The sequence below is a fragment of the Mesocricetus auratus genome, unplaced genomic scaffold, assembly GCF_017639785.1.
Source record: "Mesocricetus auratus isolate SY011 unplaced genomic scaffold, BCM_Maur_2.0 Super-Scaffold_100028, whole genome shotgun sequence".
Taxonomy (NCBI): Eukaryota; Metazoa; Chordata; class Mammalia; order Rodentia; family Cricetidae; genus Mesocricetus; species Mesocricetus auratus.
The window spans coordinates 114,007-135,356 of record NW_024429209.1 but is presented as its reverse complement, the minus strand read 5'-3'; the positions used below and the strand labels follow the sequence as shown (position 1 = coordinate 135,356).

General features: G+C 40.9%; 1 protein-coding gene across 1 annotated transcript in view; it reads right to left on the bottom strand.

Moving 5' to 3' along the window:
• Nucleotides 1-18,855: 18,855 nt before the first annotated feature.
• Nucleotides 18,856-21,350, bottom strand: part of LOC121134596 (ADP-ribosylation factor-like protein 4C) — a 59,544-nt gene continuing 57,049 nt past the window's right edge. Inside the window, exon 2 of the mRNA XM_040733111.1 lies at nt 18,856-20,690. Within this exon, the coding sequence (XP_040589045.1) occupies nt 19,689-20,690 (1,002 nt within the window). The 3' untranslated portion in view covers nt 18,856-19,688. The remainder of the gene's footprint in view (nt 20,691-21,350) is intronic.

The following is a 21,350-nucleotide window of genomic DNA, read 5'->3' as shown; positions in this document are numbered from 1 at the left end:
AAGCCCTCGATTTCGCTTGCTGTTTCAGTCCAGTATTGGTATATATTCCTATAGTGTGGGAATTTCTGACTCTCTAAACCAATCATGAGTGAACATATTACTCTCAAGAAATAGGCAGTGTTGTCCCTGGAATTATCATTAGGCCTGCAGAAAAGGAGGCTCACATTAAACACAGGTCTAGAAGGCTTTGCAGGTTACCCGTGTTTTCATCTTTTGAGTGGACATAATGTAGCATTGTCAAGAACATTTGGGGAACATCACCATGCTTGATATTCTCCACAAAATGTATGCATTTGTATTAGAATGTGTTGTCATTCATGTTCAGCACATGGGGGATTTTTATTTGGCATTAGTCTAAGAATGAAATTAAGTGCTAACCTTTGTGACACAAAATACCTGTGTGCATTTAAAGAACGGTGCTTGGTTTAATCCATTTAACTATTACAACAGTGCTAGGAGATATATAACACTGTTTTCAGAGAGAGGAGTCCTGGGCACAGAGAGGTATGTAACTACTCCAAGATCTCACAGCACATAGCTTCTTAAGTGCAGGGAATTTATACAACCACTATGCCACCCCATTGCTGATGATGGAAGCTAGAGTTTCACATGTACTTGGGTCTTGCTCTTTTTGTAATGTATACCCCTGTCTCCTGAAATTTTCTTGTACAGGCTTTTGATTTTGTCATTTCCTTATCTCTCTTTTTAAGTTAAAAAATTTGAAAATGTACTTTACTTATCCATCTAGTCCACTCTAAATCTCTGATTCCCAGATTCTTTGAGAATTCATATTTCAAAATTAAGTGGCTTAAGAGTGAGGCAGATTCCTGATGCTTACCTCTGACCTCCACCATCACTTGTGAGTACATATATGAGTGTTATACACATGAATACACATATGCAACTCAGAAACAATATTTATTGCACAGGACTTTCTTTTGAAGGAGATTTAACATGGCCTTTTTTCACTAAATAATTTAAAGTTGGGATTTTAGATCTCTGAAGGTCTACATTTTACAGAATAGAAACTATATTCAGAGGTTATGGAGTACTTGGAAATTAAGTGCTAATTTCCTCATTAGTTAAAGTACAATAATTTCTGTTGTGTCCCTTCCAGTCAGTTTTTTAAGCTTTAACTTACCTTTTAATATCAAATCGAGATCTTCTCTATGTATGTTTTCAATTTTTTATTCTGTTTGTGTGGCAGAAATACCAATTCTATTATGATGTCTTCCCTCTGCATTAATATTCCTGAGGGGTATTCTCTAGATGGTAAAATAACCGGAATACAGTCCAGCTTTGGATCCGCACGGTCTCCATGTGCTTCTAATAGTCTCTTTTATACCCATTCTAATTCTTTTTCAGCCTCAGCTGATAGTACTCATGGGCTGTTTAGGTCTTTTAAAGCCATTTTCAGGTGTTTTAAATCGTCCCCTTCCATACCGATAATTGTCTGTAATTGAGAGATTTCTCCTAATAGTTTTTGTAGATCATTAAGAGTCCGGTAATGATCTCTTCTGATCTGTACATTCTGTTGTCTAATTTTCTGAGCATCTATTTCATAACCTTAATAGTTAATAGAATCTCCTCTTTGTATTTTTTCTCGGGCAATTTGTAATCCCCAGTGAGGCAAAGATTCCTTTACTGCTTCAGACACCTTTTCTAAAGTATCTTTATTTGAATCAGACAATAATATGTCATACATATAATGATACATTAACGAATGTGGAAATTTTTTACGAATTATTTCTAGAGGTTTATTCACAAAATATTGACACAAAGTTGGACTGTTTAACATACCTTGAGGTAGTACCTTCCACTGCAATCTCTGTACCGGACGGGAATTATTATAGGTAGGTACCGTGAAGGCAAACTTTTCTCTGTCGTTTTCTTGTAACGGTATGGTGAAGAAACAATCTTTTAAGTCTATAACTATAATTGGCCTATCCTTAGGAATTAGAGAAGGTAACGGCATCCCAGGTTGTAGAGACCCCATAGGCTGAATTACCTTGTTGATCGCTCTAAGATCAGTAACCATTCTACACTTACCAGACTTCTTCTTGACAACAAAAACAGGTGAATTCCATGCACTAGTTGATTCCTCAATATGTCCAGCATCTAACTGTTCCTGAACTAACTTCTCCAAAGCCTCTAACTTCTCAGATGTCATAGGCCATTGACCCACCCAGACGGGTTCATCTGTCAGCCATTTTAAGGGTAGAGCTTTTGGTTGCTCTGTTGGTTTGGCACTAGCATCTTGCTTCTGTACAGCCTGCACATTTGGCATCTGTTTTCTGTACTGCCTTACTATATTCTTTGTACCACTAAAAGGTTGTCTATAATTCCTAGCTGATAATTCTAGAGATTGCTTCCCCAACCCAATTTGGTATCTCCTCTTGGGTAGGACATATTTCATCCTGATTCCTCCTAAATCTGTTAGAAATGGCTTCTCCTATCCAAATTCCTGCCTCTGGATTGTCATACTCAACATTAGTTGTATATAAGACCCATTCCTACAATGGTGCTGATCTTACCTTTAATGGCCACAGTATCTGTTTGTAATGTGGGTTTGCATTCTCATAAGCCAATGATTCTGTAAGAATTCGCCTAATATTAGGATCAGTTATTTGTAAATCTACTGCTCTGGATAATCTTTGTAAGAATTCAGAGAATCTTTCTCTCAGACCCTGTATCACTTTTGAATATGCTTCAACTCTTTCCCCTGGTTCACGAACCTTATCCAAAGCATTTAGTGCTGCTGTTTTGCATAAATCAAATGTACGCTCATCATAACCACCTTGGACCTGCGTGTCAGAAAATTGCTTCTTCCCCATAATCTTACTTTCAGAAGCATCAAATCCATCCCTCAAACCTTGAAGTTCAAGGGCCTTGGCTTCCTGTCTCCACAAAGCTTTCCACTGTATTTGAGTAGACTGGTCCAACACTGCAGATATTAAATCATTCCAATCTGAGGGAGTTATCTTATTGGTCGTAGCCCATGTACTTAGTAACTGTTTCACATAAGGGCTGTGGACCCCAAAAGTCATTATCGCATTTTTAATGGATTTCATATCTTTCATGGGAATAGGTTCCCATTTCTGTGTAGTGGAACCAGATTGGTGCCTCCGTGATGATGACCTTTCTACTACAGTTACTGGAAAGGCCACCTTAGGATGTCTAGTAGCCGTATTTCGTTTATTTCCTAGTGGCCTAGCATCCATTGACTCAACTTCTGATATTTCAGAGGATGTATCTTCTAAAGATTGAAATTTTGCAACCATGTCATCCTTTAAGTCTCGTATTTCCTGCATTAAAAATTGTTCCAATTCCTTGGACTGTTCATTGAGGTCTTCTATTTCCTCCATTAAAAATTGTCCCAAGTCCTCAGATTGTTCATTAAGGTCTTGGATTTTCTGCATTAAAGATTGTTTTAACTCTTTGGATTGTTCAGTTAAATGAGATTCCAAGCTTTTAATAACATCCTCCCTAAAAACTCCAAAGGCATCTATTTTTCCTTCCAGAAAACACATTCGGTCTGCTAGATTGCCATTATTCTCAGACATAGATTGAATTGACCCTGCTAATTTTGAAAATTCCTCCTGGTTAGATTCCATCTTAGCCATAAATGTAGTGGACATCGAATTGAATGTGTTTCGAAGGTTGTCCTGGTCAAATTTAACCAAATCCCCTTGTTCCTGAATTTTTAACTCTAACTTTTGAATTGACTCTGATAATTTGGAGAGTTCCACCTGATTAGACTCGGTCTTAACCATAAATGCAGTAGACATTGAATTAAACGTAACCAAATCCACTTGTTCCTGAATTTTTAACTCTAACTTTTGAATTGACTCTGATAATTTGGAGAGTTCCACCTGATTAGACTCAGTCTTAACCATAAATGCAGTAGACATTGAATTAAACGTAACCAAATCCACTTGTTCCTGAATTTTTGACTCTAATTTTTGAATTGACTCTGCTAAATTGGAAAGTTCCACCTGGTTAGAGTCAGTCTTAACCATAAATGTAGTAGACATTGAATTAAATGTAGCCAAATCCACTTGTTCCTGAATTTTTGACTCTAATTTTTTAATTGACTCTGCTAAATTGGAAAGTTCCACCTGGTTAGATTCGGTTTTAGCCATAAATGCAGTAGACATTGAATTAACTGTGCCTCGAAGATTGTTCTGATCAAATTCCAAATTATCTGTTTTGGTAACTAAATCACCTTCTTCCTTAATTTTTGACTCTAATTCAGAAACATAAGCTCATGTTTCTTCCAAGTGATTATATGTATTAATACACTAATCACAAGCATGGCACACATATACATATGAAAAATATCATAATTGTCTTTTACTGCATAATCCATCACATTGGTAATGAAATCTCCAAAATCCTGCAGTGTTAAATTACCTGCCATGTTATAATTAGATGTTCTTACCATCAATTGGTGATTCCTAAATAGGAAAAAGTCACCTCCTGTATCTCAAAATAAAATACCTGTAGTTACCGTGCGTGGCCAGCAGATGGTGGAGGTGTACTGCCAAATGCTTTGGTAACTACACATTTTTGCTAGAATTTATTGTTATCATGGGTATGGCTGTACAAATTAAGACAGGCAATGCTCAAGCATATGTCTAAAAAATGACAGAGATTTTTCTTATTATAATATAATGCTTATTACAGGTATACCGCACAAACCCTACTGGGTAGGCAGTTATAGAAAGAACAAACTGAACTCTAAAAGATATTCTAAATAAACAGTAATAGATGATAAAGTGCTGCAGAAATGGATTGCATGGTGCTTTATTAACTCTGAATTTTCTAAATGCTAATGAGAAAGGAACAACAGCTGTGGAGAGACATTGGATAATAGGAAAAACTAAGGAACTAAATCACCTGGTGCACTTTAAAGATGTGTTAACCTCAAAATGGAAACCAGGATATGTGTTATGTTGGGGAAGAGGTTTGGCTTTTGTTTTCACAGGAGAAGAAAAACTGTGGATAGCATCAAAATTGACAAGATTCAGTTTGAACAGGAGAGACCTCTTAATTAAAAAAAGACACCTTTTGGAAGTAGCTGTCCCTCTGGCATCATCAGGTAAACAGGCCTGCTTCCAGGCCTGTGTTCCAGAGCCTGCAGATCGCCTGGGAACTGCACAGAGCTCCCAATCCCGGCGGGAGCATCAGGTAAACAGGCCTGCTTCCCGGCCTGTGTTCCAGAGCCGGCAGATCGCCTGGGAACTGCACAGAGCTCCCAATCCCGGCGGGAGCATCAGGTAAACAGGCCAGCTTCCCGGCCTGTGTTCCAGAGCCTGCAGATCGCCTGCGAACTGCACTTAGCTCCCAATCCCGGCGGGAGCCAAGCACCCCAGACTCCAGATCTTCTCTCCCACCAACGAGTCCAGGAAACTAGAGGAGGCTGGGAGTACAGGGAAGTAGCTGTCCCTCTGGCATCATCAGGTAAACAGGCCAGCTTCCCGGCCTGTGTTCCAGAGCCTGCAGATCGCCTGGGAACTGCACAGAGCTCCCAATCCCGGCGGGAGCATCAGGTAAACAGGCCAGCTTCCCGGCCTCTGTTCCAGAGCCTGCAGATCGCCTGGGAACTGCACAGAGCTCCCAATCCCGGCCGGAGCCAAGCACCCCAGACTCCAGATCTTCTCTCCCACCAAAGAGACCAGGAAACTAGAGGAGCCAGGGAGACCAGGGGAGTAGCTGTTCCGGATCAGGTACAACAGGACCCAGCATAGGGTCCAGGGGACCAGGTAGGAGGCAAAGCGCCCCAGATTCCTGTTCTTCTTCACCACCCACGGACCAGCATTTGGACAAGGTATAGAAGAACCACCAGATTACTGGACTTGCTAGCACCCACCAAAAGGGAACTCTGGTCCCCAGACCAGGAAGGGGCTCTTTCTGCACCCACTAGAGAAGAGATGGGAAAGAGACAATACAAAAACACAGTCAGCAACAGAAACACAAATATGACACCGCCAGATTCTAGAGACTCCACACCAGCAAGACCCCAATATTCTAACGCGAAAGAAGCAGAAGAGAACGACCTTAAAAGCACTTTCATGAAAATGATAGAGGCCCTAAAAGAGGATATTGGAAAATCCCTCAAAGAAATGGAAGAAAAAACAAACGAAAAAATGCAAGAAATGGAAGAAAAAACAAACCAAAAATGCAAGAATTGGAAGAAAAAACAAACCAAAAAAGGCACGAAATGGAAGAAGAAATGAAGCAAAAAATGCAAGAAATGGAAGAAAAAGCAAAGCAAAAAATGCAATAATTAGAAGAAGAAACATACCAAAAAAGGCAGGAAATGGAAGAAGAAACAAAGCAAAAAATGCAAGAAATGGTAGAAAAAACAAAGCAAAAAATGAAAAAAATGGAGGAAGAAACAAACCAAAAAAGGCAGGAAATGGAAGAAGAAACAAAGCACAAAATTCAAGAAATGGAACAAAAAGCAAACCAAAAAATGCAAGAAATGGAAGAAAGAACAAACCAAAAAATTCATAAAAGGCAACAAATGGACGAACAGATAAACAGAAAATTGCAAGAAGCAATGCAAACGCTGCAAGGGTTGAAAACTGAAATAGAGACACTAAAAAAAACACAATCTGAAGAAAGGCAGAAAATAGAAAAGCTGGACAAACAGTCAGGCACTACCAATACAAGCATTACCAACATAATAGAAGAGATGGAAGAGAGAATCTCAAGTGTTGAAGATACATTAGGAGAAATGGATTTATCAACCAAAGAAAACCTTAAATCCAACAAATCCTTAACACAAAACATCCAGGAAATATGGGACACCATGAAAAGACCAAACCTAAGAATAATAGGTATAGAAGAAGGAGAAGAAATCCATCTCAAAGGGGCAGAAGGCATATTCAACAAAATCATAGAAGAAAACTTTCCCAACCTTAAGAAAGACATGCCAATGAAGGTACAAGAAGCCTACAGAACACCAAATAGAGTGGACCACAAAAAAAATCCCCTCACCACATAATAATCAAGACCCCAAACATACAGAATAAAGAAAGAATATTAAGAGCAGCTAAGGAAAAAGGTCAAGTAACATGTAAAGGCAGACCTATCAGAATTACACCAGATTTCTCCATGGAAATGCTGAAAGCCAGAAGGTCCTGGATAGATATTCTACCTACACTAAGAGACCATGGATGCCAGCCCAGACTACTATACCCGGCAAAGCTCTCAATCACTATAGACGGAGAAAACAAGATATTCCATGACAAAACTAGATTCAACCAATATGTGTCCACTAACCCAGCCCTACAGAAAATTTTGGAAGGAAAACTCCAACCCAAGGAAGCTAACTACAACCAGAAAAACATAAGCATTAGAGAATCAATGCAACGAAGAGTTGGTTCTTTGAGAAAATCAACAAGATAGACAAACCTTTGTCCAAACTTACCAAACAGCAGAGAGTGAACACGCAAATTAACAAAATCAGAAATGAAAAGGGGGACATAACAACAGACTCTGAGGAAATCCAGAGAATCATCAGGTCATAATTTGAAAACCTATACTCCACAAAATTTGAAAATTTAAAGGAAAAGGACAACTTTCTGGATAGCTATCACTTGCCAAAATTAAATCAAAAACAGATAAGCTATTTAAATAGACCTATAACACCTATGGAAATGGAGGAAGTCATCAAAAGTATCCCAACCAAAAGAAGCCCAGGTCCAGATGGCCTCAGTGAAGCATTCTACCAGGAATTCAAAGAATAGCTTATACCAATTCTTCTCAAAGAAGTAGAAGAGTCTTGCCAAACTCTTTCTATGAGGCTTCAATAACCTTGATCCCAAAGCCACACAAAGACACAACTAAGAAAGAGAACTTCAGACCAATATCCGTCATGAACATTGATGCAAAAATACTCAATAAAATACTGGCAAATCGGATCCAAGAACACATCCAAACAATCATTCACCACGATCAAGTAGGTTTCATCCCAGGGATGCAGGGATGGTTCAACATATGAAAATCCATCAACGTAATACACCATATAAACAAGCTGAGGAATAAAAATCACATGATCATCTCACTAGATGCTGAAAAAGACTTTGACAAAATCCAACACCCCTTCATGATAAAGGTCTTGGAGAGATCTGGGATAACAGGGACATACTTAAACATAATAAAAGCTATATTCAGTAAACCAACAGCCAACATCAAACTAAATGGACAGAAACTCAACGCAATTCCTCTAAAATCAGGAACAAAACAAGGCTGTCCACTCTCTCCATACCTTTTCAACATGGTACTTGAAGTTCTAGCTATAGCCATCCGACAACAAAGGGGGATCAAGGGGATACAAATTGGGAAGGAAGAAGTCAAACTTTCACTGTTTGCAGACGATATGATAGTTTACATCTATGACCCAAAGAACTCTACCAGGGAACTCTTACAGCTGATTAACACCTTCAGCAAAGTGGCAGGTTACAAGATCAACTCAAGAAAGTCAGTAGCCCTACTATATACAGATGATAAAAGGGCTGAGAGAGAAATCAGAGAAACATCACCCTTTACAATTGCCACAAACAACATAAAATACCTTGGGGTAACGCTAACCAAACAAGTGAAAGACCTGTATCGTAAGAACTTTGAATCTTTAAAGAAAGAAATTAAAGAAGCCCTCAGAAAATGGAAAGATCTCCCATGCTCTTGGATAGGTAGGATCAATGTAGTAAAAATGGCAATCCTGCCAAAAGCAATCTACAGATTCAATGCTATCCCCATTAAAATCCCAGCACAATTCTTCACAGACCTTGAAAGAACAATAATCAATTTTGTATGGAAAAACAAAAGACCCAGGATAGCCAAAACTACCCTGTTCAACAAGGCAACGTCCGGAGGCATCACTATCCCTGACCTCAAGCTCTATTATAGAGCTATAGTCCTGAAAACAGCTTGGTATTGGCACAAAAATAGACAGGCAGACCAATGGAATCGAATTGAAAATCCGGGTATTAACCCACACACGTACGAACATCTGATCTTTGACAAAGAAGCTAAAAATATACAATGGAATAAAGAAAGCATCTTCAACAAATGGTGCTGGCATAATTGGAGACTGGCATGTAGAAGAATGCGGATCGATCCATGTTTATCGCCATGCACAAAACTTAAGTCCAAATGGATCAAAGACCTCAACATAAATCCAGCCACACTGAACCTCTTAGAAGAGAAAGTGGGTGGTACCCTTGAACGAATTGGTACAGGAGACAGCTTCCTGAACATAACACCAGTAGCACAGACAGTGAGATCAACAATTAATAAATGGGACCTACTGAAACTGAGAAGCTTCTGTAAGGCAAAGGACACAGTCAGCAAGACAAAAAGGCAGCCCACAGAATGGGAAAAAATATTCACTAATCCCACATCTGACAGAGGGTTGATCTCCAAAATTTACAAAGAACTCAAGAAGCAAGTCTCCAAAACAGCAAAGGACCCAATTAAGAAGTGGGCTGCAGAACTAAATAGAGAGTTTTCAATAGAGGAGTCTAAAATGGCTGAGAGGCACTTGAGAAAGTGCTCAACATCCTTAGCCATCCGGGAAATGCAAATCAAAGCAACTCTGAGATACCATCTCACTCCTGTCAGAATGGCTAAAATCAAAAACACCAATGACAATTTATGCTGGAGAGGATGTGGTGAAAGGGGGACACTCCTCCATTGCTGGTGGGAGTGCCAACTGGTTCAGCCACTTTGGAAAGCAGTATGGAGATTCCTCAGAAAAATGGGAATAAACCTACCACAAGACCCAGCAACTCCACTCTTAGGCATATATCCAAAAGATGCCCATTCATATAACAAAGATGTCTGTTCCACTATGTTCATAGCAGCTTTATTTGTAATAGCCAGAACTTGGAAGCAACCTAGATGTCCCTCACCCGAAGAGTGGATAGAGAAAATGTGGTACATCTACACAATGGAGTACTATTCAGCAGAAAAAAATAATGGAATCATGAGATTCGCAGGCAAATGGATGACACTAGAAGAAACCATCCTGAGTGAGGTAACCCAGTCACAAAAAGAGAAACATGGCATGTACTCTCTCATATATGGATTTTAGACATAGATCTGGGGAGTGCCAGCCTACAATCCTATGGCCAGAGAGTCTGGGAAACAGAAACTTCATTTAGTGGCTGGTTAAGTACTGAGCTGAACTCAAGAAAGCCAGTATCAGAGAGGGAGGACTGATGATCAAAGGGATTAAGACTGGGCTGGTTTAACCCCCAGAAACAGCTGACCAGACAAAGGTTAACTCTTGAATCCCAGGCATCAGCCTGGGAATCCAGCATGGGACTGATCAAGACCCCCTGAATCTGGGTGTCAGTGAGGAGGCCTAGGTAATCTATTGAGCCTTGGACAGCAGATCAGTACCCATCCCAAGTATACACACGGACTCTGGACTCCCATAGAACAATGTGAGGTGCACTCTCACCCTGAGCTCTTGGGGAAGGGTCTAGGCCTTGCCCTATATGAAATGACAGACTATGGACACCCCCATGGAGGGCCTCACCCTCCCTGGGGGAATGAGGGGATAACGGGGGGGGATGGGGGGAGGACACGGGAGGAGGGGAGGGAAATGGAGAGGGACCTCGAACTGACTTGTGAAGCAACCTTGTTTCTTATCTAAATTTAAAATGGAAAATAAAAAAAATAATAATAAAAAAAGAAAAAAAAGACACCTTTTAATTGGAAGAGATGGTAATTCATCAAGCATCATATCTGTTTATTCTAAACATAAGACATACTAACTGTTGCGTAACTTTTTAAAAATTTTTAAATTTTTTTATTTTTAAATTTAAATTAGAAACAAGGTTGCTTCACATGTCAATCCCAGGTCCCTCTCTCTTTCCTTCCCTTCCTCCCACACCCTCCCACCAAACCCCCAGTTCCCCTTCATTTCGCAGGGAGTTTGAGGACAACCATGGGTTGTCCATAGTCTGTCATTTCACCAGGGCAAGTCCTAGACCCTCCCACCAAGAGTCCAGGATGAGAGTGCATCTCTCATTGTGGGATGGGTACCCAAAATCCATATGTATGCGAGGGATAAATAATGATCTACTACCCAAGGCCCAATAGATTGCCTAGGCCTCCTCACTGACACCTTCATTCAGGGGGACTTGATCAGTCCCATGCTGCATTCTCAGCCATCAACCTGGGATTTGAGAGCTAACCCTTATCAGGTCAGCTGTTAATGAGGTTTAAACCATCCCATCTTAACCCCTTTGCTCATCAGTCCTCCCTCTCTGTCACTGGGTTCCTTGATTTCAGGTCAGTGTTTAGCTGTAGGAGTCAGCCTCTGCTTCCATCAGCCATTGAATGAAGGTTTTGTTTCCAAGATTCTCTGCCAGTAAGAGTGTAGGCTGGCACTTCCCAGATCTCTGACTAAAAATTCATAAATGAGAGAGTACATATCATGTTTTTCTTTTTGTGACTGGGTTACCTCACTCAGGATGGATTCTTCTAGTGCCATCCATTTGCCTGCAAATTTCAGGATTCCAATGTCTTTTTTCTGCTGAATTGTACTCCAATGTGTACTACATTTTCTCTATCCACTATTCAGTTGAGGGTCATCTAGGTTGCTTCCAGGTTCTGGCTATTACAAATAATGCTGCTATGAACATAGTGGAACAGATGACCTTTTTGTATGAATGTACATATTTTGGATATATGCCTAAGAGTAGAATTGCTGGGTCTTGTGGTAGGCTGATTCCCATTTTTCTGAGGAATCTCCACACTGATTTGCAAAGTGGCTGTACAAGTTGGCACTCCCACCAGCAGTGGAGGAGTGTTCCCTTTTCTCCACACCCTCTCCAGCATAAAGTGTCATTGGTGTTTTTGATTTTAGCCATTCTGACTGGAGTAAGATTCTATCTCAGAGCTGTTTTGATTTGCATTTCCCTGATGGTTAGGGATGTTGAGCACTTTCTCAAGTGCCTCTCAGCCATTTTATACTCTTCTATTGAGAATTCTCTATGTAGTTCTGTAGCCCACTTTTTGATAGGATCCTTTGGTGTTTTGGAGACTTGCTTCTTGAGTTCTTTGTAATTTTGGAGATCAGCCCTCTGTCAGATGTGGGGTTAGTGAATATCTTTTCCCATTCTGTGGGCTGTCTTTTTGTCCTATTGGTTGTGTCCTTTGCCTTACAGAAGCTTCTCAGTTTCAGGAGATCCCATGTATTAATTGTTGACCTCAGTGTCTGTGCTACTGGTGTTATGTTCAGGAAGCTGTCTCCTGTACCAATTCGTTCGAGGGTAACACACACTTTCTCTTCTAAGAGGTTCAGTGTGCCTGGATTTATGTTGAGGGTTTGATCCATTTGGACTTAAGTTTTGTGCATGGCGATAGAGATGGACCTATCTGCATTCTTCTACATGCCAGGATCAATTATGCCAGCACCATTTGTTGAAGATGCTTTCTTTTTTCCACTGTATATTTTTAGGTTCTTTGTTGAAGATCAGATGTTCACACATGTATGGGTTACTATCAGGGTGTTCAATTCGATTCCATTGGTCTACATGTCTATTTTTGTGCCAATATCAAGCTGTTTTCAGGACTACAGCTCTATAATAGAGCTTGGAGTCAGGGATGGTGACGCCTCCAAATGTTGGTTTGTTGAGTAAGGTTGTTTTGCCTATCCTGGGTCTTCTGTTTTTCCATATAAAGTTGAGAATTGTTCTTTCAAGGTCTGTGAAGAACTGTGCTGGTACTGTAATGGATTGAATCTGTAGATTGCTTGGCAGGATTTCCATTTTTACTACATTGTTCCTACCTATCCAACAGCATGGGAGATCTTTCCATTTTCTGGTGTCTTCTTTAATTTCCTTCTTTAAAGACTCAAAGTTCTTGTGATATAGGTCTTTCACTTGTTTAGTTAGTGTTACGCCAATGTTGTTCGTGGCAATTGTAAAGGGTGATGTTTTTCTGATTTCTTTTCTGCCATTATATTGTCTGTATATAGTAGGGCTACTGATATTCCTGAGTGATCTTGTAGCCTTCCACTTTGCTTACAGTATTTATCATCTGTAGGAGTAACCCTCGTAGAGTGTTTTGGATCCCTTATGTAAACTATCATATGATCTGCAAATAGTGAAAGTTTGGACTTTCCTTTCCTATTGGTATCTCCTTGATCTCCTTTGTTGTCATATTGCTCTATCTAGAACTTCAAGTACAATATTGAAAATGTATGGAGAGAGTGGACCTTGTCTTGTTCCTGATATTAGTGGAATTGCATTGAGTTTCTGTCCATTTAGTTTGACATTGACTGTTGGTTTGCTGTATATAGCTTTTTATCATGTTTAGGTATATTCCTGTTATCCCAGATCTCTCCAAGACCTTTATTATGAAGGGGTGTTGGATTTTGTCAAAGGCTTTTTCTGCATGTAGTGAGTTGATCATGTGACTTTTGCTTCTCAGTGGATTATATTGATGGATTTTCATATGTTGAACCATCCCTGCATCCCTGGGATGAAACCGACTTGATCGTGGTGAATGATTGTTTTGATTTGTTCTTGGATATGATTTGCCAGTATTTTATTGAGTATTTTTGCATCAATGTTCATGAGGGATATTGGTCTGAAGTTCTCCTTCTTAGTTGTGTCTTTGTGTGACTTGGGTATCAAGGTTATTGAAGCCTTGTAGAAAGAGTTTGGCAAAGACCCTTCTGCTTTTATTGTGTGGAATAGTTTGAGAAGAATTGGTATAAGCTGCTCTTTGAATTCCTGGTAGAATTCTGCACTGAGGCCATCTGGACCTGGGCTTTTTTTTTCGTTGGGAGACTTTTGATGACAGCTTCTATTTCTATAGGGGTTATTGGTCTATTTAAATTGCTTATCTGTTCTTGATTAATTTTGGCAAGTGATAGCTATCCAGGAAGGCATCCATTTCCTTTAAATTTTCGAATTTTGTGGATTACATCTTTTCAAAATATGAGCTGATGATTCTCTGAATTTCCTCAGAGTCTACTGTTATGTCCCCATTTTCATTTCTTATTTTTTAATTTGCATGTTCACACTCTGTTGTTTGGTAAGTCTGGACAAAGGTTTGTTTATCTTGTTGATTTTCTCAAAGAATCAACTCTTTGTTGCATTGATTCTTTGTATTGTTTTCCTTGCTTCTACTTTATTGGTTTCATGTCTCAATTTGATTATTTCCTGGTGTGTACTCCTCCGGGGGAGTTTGCTTCTTTGTGTTCTAGAGCTTTCAGCTGTGCTGTTAATTCTCTAGTATAACTATTCTCCAGTTTCTTCATGTGGGCACTTAATGCTATGAACTTCCCCCATAGCACTGCTTTCAAAGTGTCCCATAGGTTTGGGTAGGTTGTGTCTCCATTCTCATTGAATTCTAGGAAGTTTTTAATTTCTTTTTTTTATTTCTTCTTTGACTGAGGAATGGTGCAGTTGTGCATTATTCAATTTCCATGAGTTTGTAGGTTTTCTGCAATTTGTGTTGTTGTTGAATTCTAATTTTAAAGCATGGTGGTCTGATAAGATGCATGGAGTTATTCCAATTTTTTTGAAGCTGCTGAGGTTTGATATGTTGCCAAGTACGGTGTTGATTTTTGTGAAGGTTCCATGTGATACTGATAAGAAAGTATATTCTTTTGTGTCTGGATGGAACGTTCTATAGATGTCTGTTAAATCCAATTGGTCATAACTTTTGTTAGTTCCTTTATTTGCTTGTTAAGTTTCTGTCTGGTGGTTCTATCCAGTGGTGAGAGTAGGATGCTGAAGTATCCCAGTATAAGTGTGTGGGGTTTCATGTTTGATTTAAGTTTAATAATGTTTCTTTTACAAATGTGAATGTCCTTGTGTTTGGTGGATAGATGTTCAGAACTGAGATTTCATCCTGATGGCCTTTTCCTGTGCTGAATATAAAATGCCCTTCTTCATCTCACTTGATTAATTTTAGTTACAAGTCCAATTTGTTAGATATTAGGAAAGCGATATCAGCTTGTTTCTTAGGTCCATCTGATTGGAAAGCCTTTTTCCAATCCTTTACTCTGAAGTAACGTCTGTCTTTGAAGTTGAGGTGTGTTTCTTATATGCAGCAGAAGAATGATTTCTGTCTTCATATTCATTCTGTTTGTCTGTGTCTTTTTATAGGCGAGTTAAGACATTGATATTGTGGGATATTAATGACCACTTGTTGTTAATTCTTTTTTGTCCTAGGTAGTATAGTGTGTGGATTTCCCCCCTTTTGTTTTTTTTATTGGTGAAGTGGAATTATTCATTGCCTATGTTTTTGTGAGTATAGTTAACTTCATTTTGATTGTGGTTTTCCTTCTAATACTTTCTGTACAACTGGATTTGTGTATATGTATTGTTCAAATCTGTTTTTGTCATGGGATATCTTGCTTTCTCCATCTATAGTGATTGAGAGTTTTGCTGGGTATAGTAGTCTGGGGTGGCATCCGTGGTTTCTTGGTGTTTGTAGAACATCTATCTAGGACCTTCTGGTTTTATTGTTTTCCATTGAGAAGTCAGTTGTAATTCTGACAGGTCTGCCTTTATATGTTGCTTGACCTTTACCTTTACAGCTCTTTATATTCTTTCTTTTTATGTTTGTTTGGTGCTTTGATTATAATGTGGCAAGGGGACTTTTTGGGTTCATTCTATTTGATGTTGTGTAAGCTTCTTCTACTTTCTTAGGCATGTCCTTTATGTTGGGAAAATTTTCTTCTCTGATTTTGTGGAACATGTTTTCTGTGCCTTTGAGTTGGGCTTCTTCACCTTCCATCCCTGTTATTCTTAGGTTTTGTCTTTTCATGATGTCCTAGATTTCCTCAATATTTTGTGTTAAGTATTTATTGGATTTACCATTCTTTGGTCATTGAATCTATTTCCTCTATTGTATCTTCAACACCTGAGAGTCTCTCTTCCATGTCTTGTATTCTGTTGGCTGTGCTTACATCTGTATATCCAGCTTTTCTATTTCCAGAATTCTGTAATTCTGTGTTTTCTTTATTGTTTCTATTTTGCTTTCAAGCCTTGAACTGTTTGTTGTGTTGTTTTGTTCCTAGTTTTCCTTGATTTCTTTAAGAGATTTGTTTATTTCCTGCATTTTTGGGTTTGTTTTTTCCTCCATTTCTTGTATTTTGTTTGTTTTTTCTTATTTCTTTAAGGGATTTTCTGATTTCCTCTTTGAGGTTCTCGCTCACCTTCATAAGGTTGTTTTAAGATTATTCACTTCTGCTTCATCTGCATTGGGATGTTCAGGTCTTGTTGTTGTAGAATCCCTAGACTCTGGTGGCATCATATTTCTCTTTCTGTTGTTGAATGTGTTCTTATAGTGTTGTCTTCCCATCCCTTCTTCCAGTGGGTGCATTTGTGGTCTCTCCCTCTTATCTGCTCTCCCAGTGGTTTTATGCAGGTTAAGACTGCTATGTAAGCAGATTCTGAATGCTTTGGCCTGCCTGTGAGGATCTACCACATGCTGAGAAGACCCAGGAAACTCCAAGGAGGGGACAGGGAATATGGGCCTGAGTAGGGCAACACTCACCTCCTCTGGTGGGTGTAGGTGGTCTAAAACTTGCTCCTTCTGTTTCTATTATGTGGAAAAATTCAGGAGTATCGGTATTAGCTATTCTTTGAAATTCTAATAGAATCCTGCACTAAAGCCATCTGGTCCTTGTTTGTTTCTTTTTTTTTGCTAGACTTCTGAAGACTATCTCTGTTTTCTTAGGTGATATAGGTCTATTTAGTTTGTTTCTCTCGTATTGATTTAGTTTGTTATGTGGTGTTATCCAAGTAATTGTCCATTTCCTTAAAACTTTCAAATTTGGTGAGTACAGGTTTTTGAAGTATGACCTAATCATTCCCTGTATTTCCTCAGCTTCTGTTTTGATTTTGTTAATTTTCATATTCTATCTCTGCATTTTGGATAGTTTTGGATAAAGGTTTGTCTCTGTTGTTGACTTTCTTTAAGAACCAAGTCTTTGTCTTAGTGATTTTTGTATTGTTTTCATTGCTTCTATTTTATTGATTTCAGGCCTCATTTGAAAACTTCTAGTCATATACTCCTCCTGGGTAAACTTTCAGTTGTTCTGTTAATTTGTTAGTGTGAGATTTCTCCAACTTCTTTATATAGACATTAGTTCTACGAACTTTGCTTTTAGCACTGCTTTTATTGTGTCCCATACATTTTGGTATTTTGTGCTGTCATTTTCATTGAACTTTAGGAAGTCTTTAATTTCTTCATTTCTTCGTTGACCCAGGGCTGATTCAGTTGAACATTGTTCAATTTTTTCATGAGTTTGTGGGCTTTTGCAATTAGTGTTGCTGTTGAATTCTAACTTTATGCCATGGTGATCTGATAAGATACAGGGGTTATTCCAATTGTTTTAATCTCTCGAGGTTTGCTTTCTTACTTAGTATGGGGGTCAATTTTAGAGAAGGTTTCATGGCATGCTGAAAAGAAGGTATACTCTTTTGTCTTTGGGTGGAATGTTCTACAGATGTCTGTTAAGCCCATTTGAGTCATAACAACAGTTAGTTCCTTTTTTTCCTCTGTTAATTTTCTATGTGGAAGACTTGTCTGTTGGTGAGAGTGGGGTGTTTAATTCTTCCAGTATTAGTGTGTGGGGCTTGATGTATGATTTAACTTTTAATAACCTTTCTTTTATGTATGTGAGTGCCCTTGTGTTTGGTGCCTAGCTGTTCAGAATTGAGACTTCATTTTCATGGATTTTCTTGTGATGAACATAAAATATCCTGTTTCATCTCTTTTGATTACTTTTAGTTTGAAGTCTATTTATTTAGATATTAGGATAACTACATCAGCTCTTTTCTCATGTCCATTTGATTGGAAAATCTTTTCCCAACATTTATTCTGAAGTAATGTCTGTCTTTGAAGTTGAGGTGTATTTCTTGTAGGCAACAAAAGGATGGATTCTGTCTTTGTATCCACACTGTTAGCCTATGTCTTTTATAAGAGAACTGTGTCCATTGATATTAAAGGATTTTTATGATCAGTGATTGCTAGTTCCTGTTATTTTTATTTTTGTTCTTATTGGTAATATTTTGTGTGTGTTTCTCTTCTTTGAGATATGCTGGTATAGGATTGACTATTGTCCTTGATTTTGTGGATGTAGCTACCTTCTTTGGGTTGGAGTTTTCCTTCTAGAACTTTCTGAAGGGCTGGGTTTGTGCATAGGTGTTGTTTAAATTCTGTTTTGTCAGGAAAAATCTTTTTTCTCCATCTATGGTGATTGAAAGCTTTGTTGGGTACAGTATACTTGACTAGCATGCCTGGTATCTTAGTGTTTACATAATGCCTGTCCAGGATCTTCTGACTTTTATTTTTCCATTGAGAAGTCTGGTGTAATTCTGATAGGTCTTGCTTTATATGTTACTGAGGCTTTTCCCCTTGCAGATATTAGTATTCTTTCTTAATTAAGTATGTTTAGTGTTTTGATAATTATGTGTTGAGAGAGCTTTTTGTTTCAGTCTATTTGGTGTTCTGTAAGCTTCTTTTTCTTCCATAGGCATGTCTTTCTTTAGGTTGGGAAAGTTTTCTTCTATGATTTCATAGAATATATTTTCTGTGCCTTTGTGTTAGACATGTTCTCCCTTTTATATCCCTATTATTATTATTAGGTTAAGCTTTTGATGCTGTCCCAGATTTCCTGGATATTTTGTGTTATGACTTTGTTGGATTTAACATTTTCTTTGACCAATGAATCTATTTCCACTATTGAATCTTCAACACCTGAGATTTTTCTTTTCCAACACTTGCATTCTGTTGTCACTTCTTTTTTTTCTGTTTTTCTTTGTTTTATTGGTCTCTTTATGTGATAGTGACCAACATACTGACAGGGCCTAGGCCATCTGGAAAAGGTCTCATCCCAGGCTGAACAGCAGTTCTCAACAAAACCACACACACCCACCCCTGGATAGTGGCGTCTTCCAGGCCATTCCCAGCCAAGGCCAGAAGCGCAGCAGCACCCTGGGCCTCCGGCTGCCGCATGGTCCCAGGCAGTCCACCGGACGGACCCACGCCACCACCTCCTTTGGGCCCAGAGCAGGACAAATGAAACTGCAAACAGGGGCCTGCCCTGCGACATAAAACGATTCAGTTCGCACAGCTCCAGAATGCAAGGAGCGGTCACCTCCCCCACCCCCCATCAGTACACCCCAGTGCCTACCCGCTCCCACGGGGGTATCCCCAGAGTTCTGTGAACTGCATACCTCAGGTAACTCACACGTGATTTCCCCCCGCAGTGGGGGCTGGGCAGCCTGAACTTCTGGCCCTGATGGAGCAAGAAGAAATCTCTTTTGTCTCTCTGACATCCAAGCTTCCCACCTGGGGCCAGAGGGCTCACCACCGGACCCTCGCGTCCTCACGTCCACTCCCCGCCGGTTCCCCCCACCCCACCCCATAGGTAGCTCAAGCATTTAGACAAAAGGTCCCCTGAGCTGGGGTGGGGGGTGGGGCAGGTGGCGAGCAAGGTGGTAATGCAGCCTCCACACCCGGGTTAAGTCTCCAAGTCTTGCATTAGGACACAGAGATCGTGTTTTAAAAATTCGAAGCATCGCTTTGGTTCGTTGTCTTTGTTCACGGGCGCGGGTTCTCGCTCACCCAGACGTCCATTCATTCACTCAGTGGCTCTCTCGCTCAGCCTCGTTCCCAATCGCTGCCCGGACGCATTACCGCTTCTTCTTCTGCTTGAGAGACTTCCTGCGTTTCAGGATCATCTCATACAGCTTGTCCATGCCTTCGGTGAGGCCCTCGCCGATGATGGCGCACGCCGGCTGGACATGGTAGGTGGTGGCCGGGATGAGCTCGTGCAGCGCCAGCTGCTTCTCAATCTCGGCCACCGGCAGCGACTTGGGCAGGTCCTGCTTGTTAGCGATGACCAGCAGCGGCGTGCCCTGGTTCTCCGCAAACTTGGTCACCTTGTGCAGCTCCGTCTTGGCTTCCTCCAGCCGGTCCACGTCCACCGAATCCACCACGTAGATGATGCCGTCCGTGCAGCGGCTGTAGGACTTCCACAGCGGCCGTAGCTTCTCCTGGCCGCCCACGTCCCAGAAGTGGCAGCTGATGCCCTTGGCGGTGCCGTTGCTCAGTTTGATCTTCTCGGTATTGAAGCCGATGGTGGGCACCGTGTTCACGAACTCGTTGAACTTGAGCCGGTAGAGCACCGTGGTCTTGCCGGCAGAGTCCAAGCCCAACATAACGATGTGCAGGGACTGGAAGGCCGAGATGTTAGAGGAGATGTTGCCCAAGGCTCCTCGCTGCGGCGCCGGCCACTGCGGCTGCGGCGGGAGGGCGCCGCCCCCCGAGCAGTCACAGGCCCTCTGCGATCGGGCGCACCTGGGCCCCGCCTGCCACTGGACCCGCTGGGGCCTCGGCGTCCCCGGAACGTACGGACAGCTGGGCGCACTTAGACTCGGAGGCGCCCGCTCCCTGGCCCACCCGGTGCGAGTCCCGCGGGCATCTTTCTCCCGAGGCTTTGTCTCCCGCGCAGCCGCCACGGACAGACGCAGCGGTGGAGGATGCCGGCGCCCTGCGCTCTCGCCCGGCTGGATCTGCGCTCTGGCTCCGGCTTCCCCGGCGCGCCGCCGAGGCGCAGGCGGGGCGCGGGCTTCCCCGGGTGTCTCCAGTCGGCGTTGCTGCCTTGCTGTCCCTGCAGTACCCGCGCTGCCCCTCTGTTGTCACTTCTTGTATCTGTAGTTCCTTCTCATTTACCCAGATTTCCATTTTCTGAATTCCCTCAGTTTGTGCATTCTTTATTTCCTCTATTTCAGGTTTTATGCCTTGAGTCATTTCCTTCCCATGTTTGATTCCTCTTTCTCAGTTTTCCTTAAGGAATTTGTTGATTTCTTCCAATTGATTGTTTATCTTTTCCTGAAAGGTTAAGGGCATTTTATTCCTCTTTAAGAGCCTTAATTATCTTCATAAAGTTATATTTAAGATCATTATCATCTGCTCCATCTGTGTTGGGATGTTGAGATATGGCTATTAGGATACTACTAGTTTCTGGTGGTGCTTTATTGCTCTTTGTGTTAAGCATATTCTTACCCTTTCTTCTTCCAATTGGTACAGATGGAGCCTTTGCTTCAGTGGGTGACTCAGTCTCCAATTGGTCCACTTGGGGGCTGTGTCTCTGTTGGTCTCTTCTCCAGGTGGAGGCAGGGAAATGTCTCTGGTGATTGCTCATCCAGGTATGGGGGGGCAAGGCTCAGGTGGTCACTCCTCCAGGTGCAGGCAGAGTTACTGCTCTGGTGATTGTGTCTGTATATGCAGCCATGTCTGAGGCTGTCATGGTCACTCATGCAGCTGGGTATCTTGAACAGAGAATGGCACTG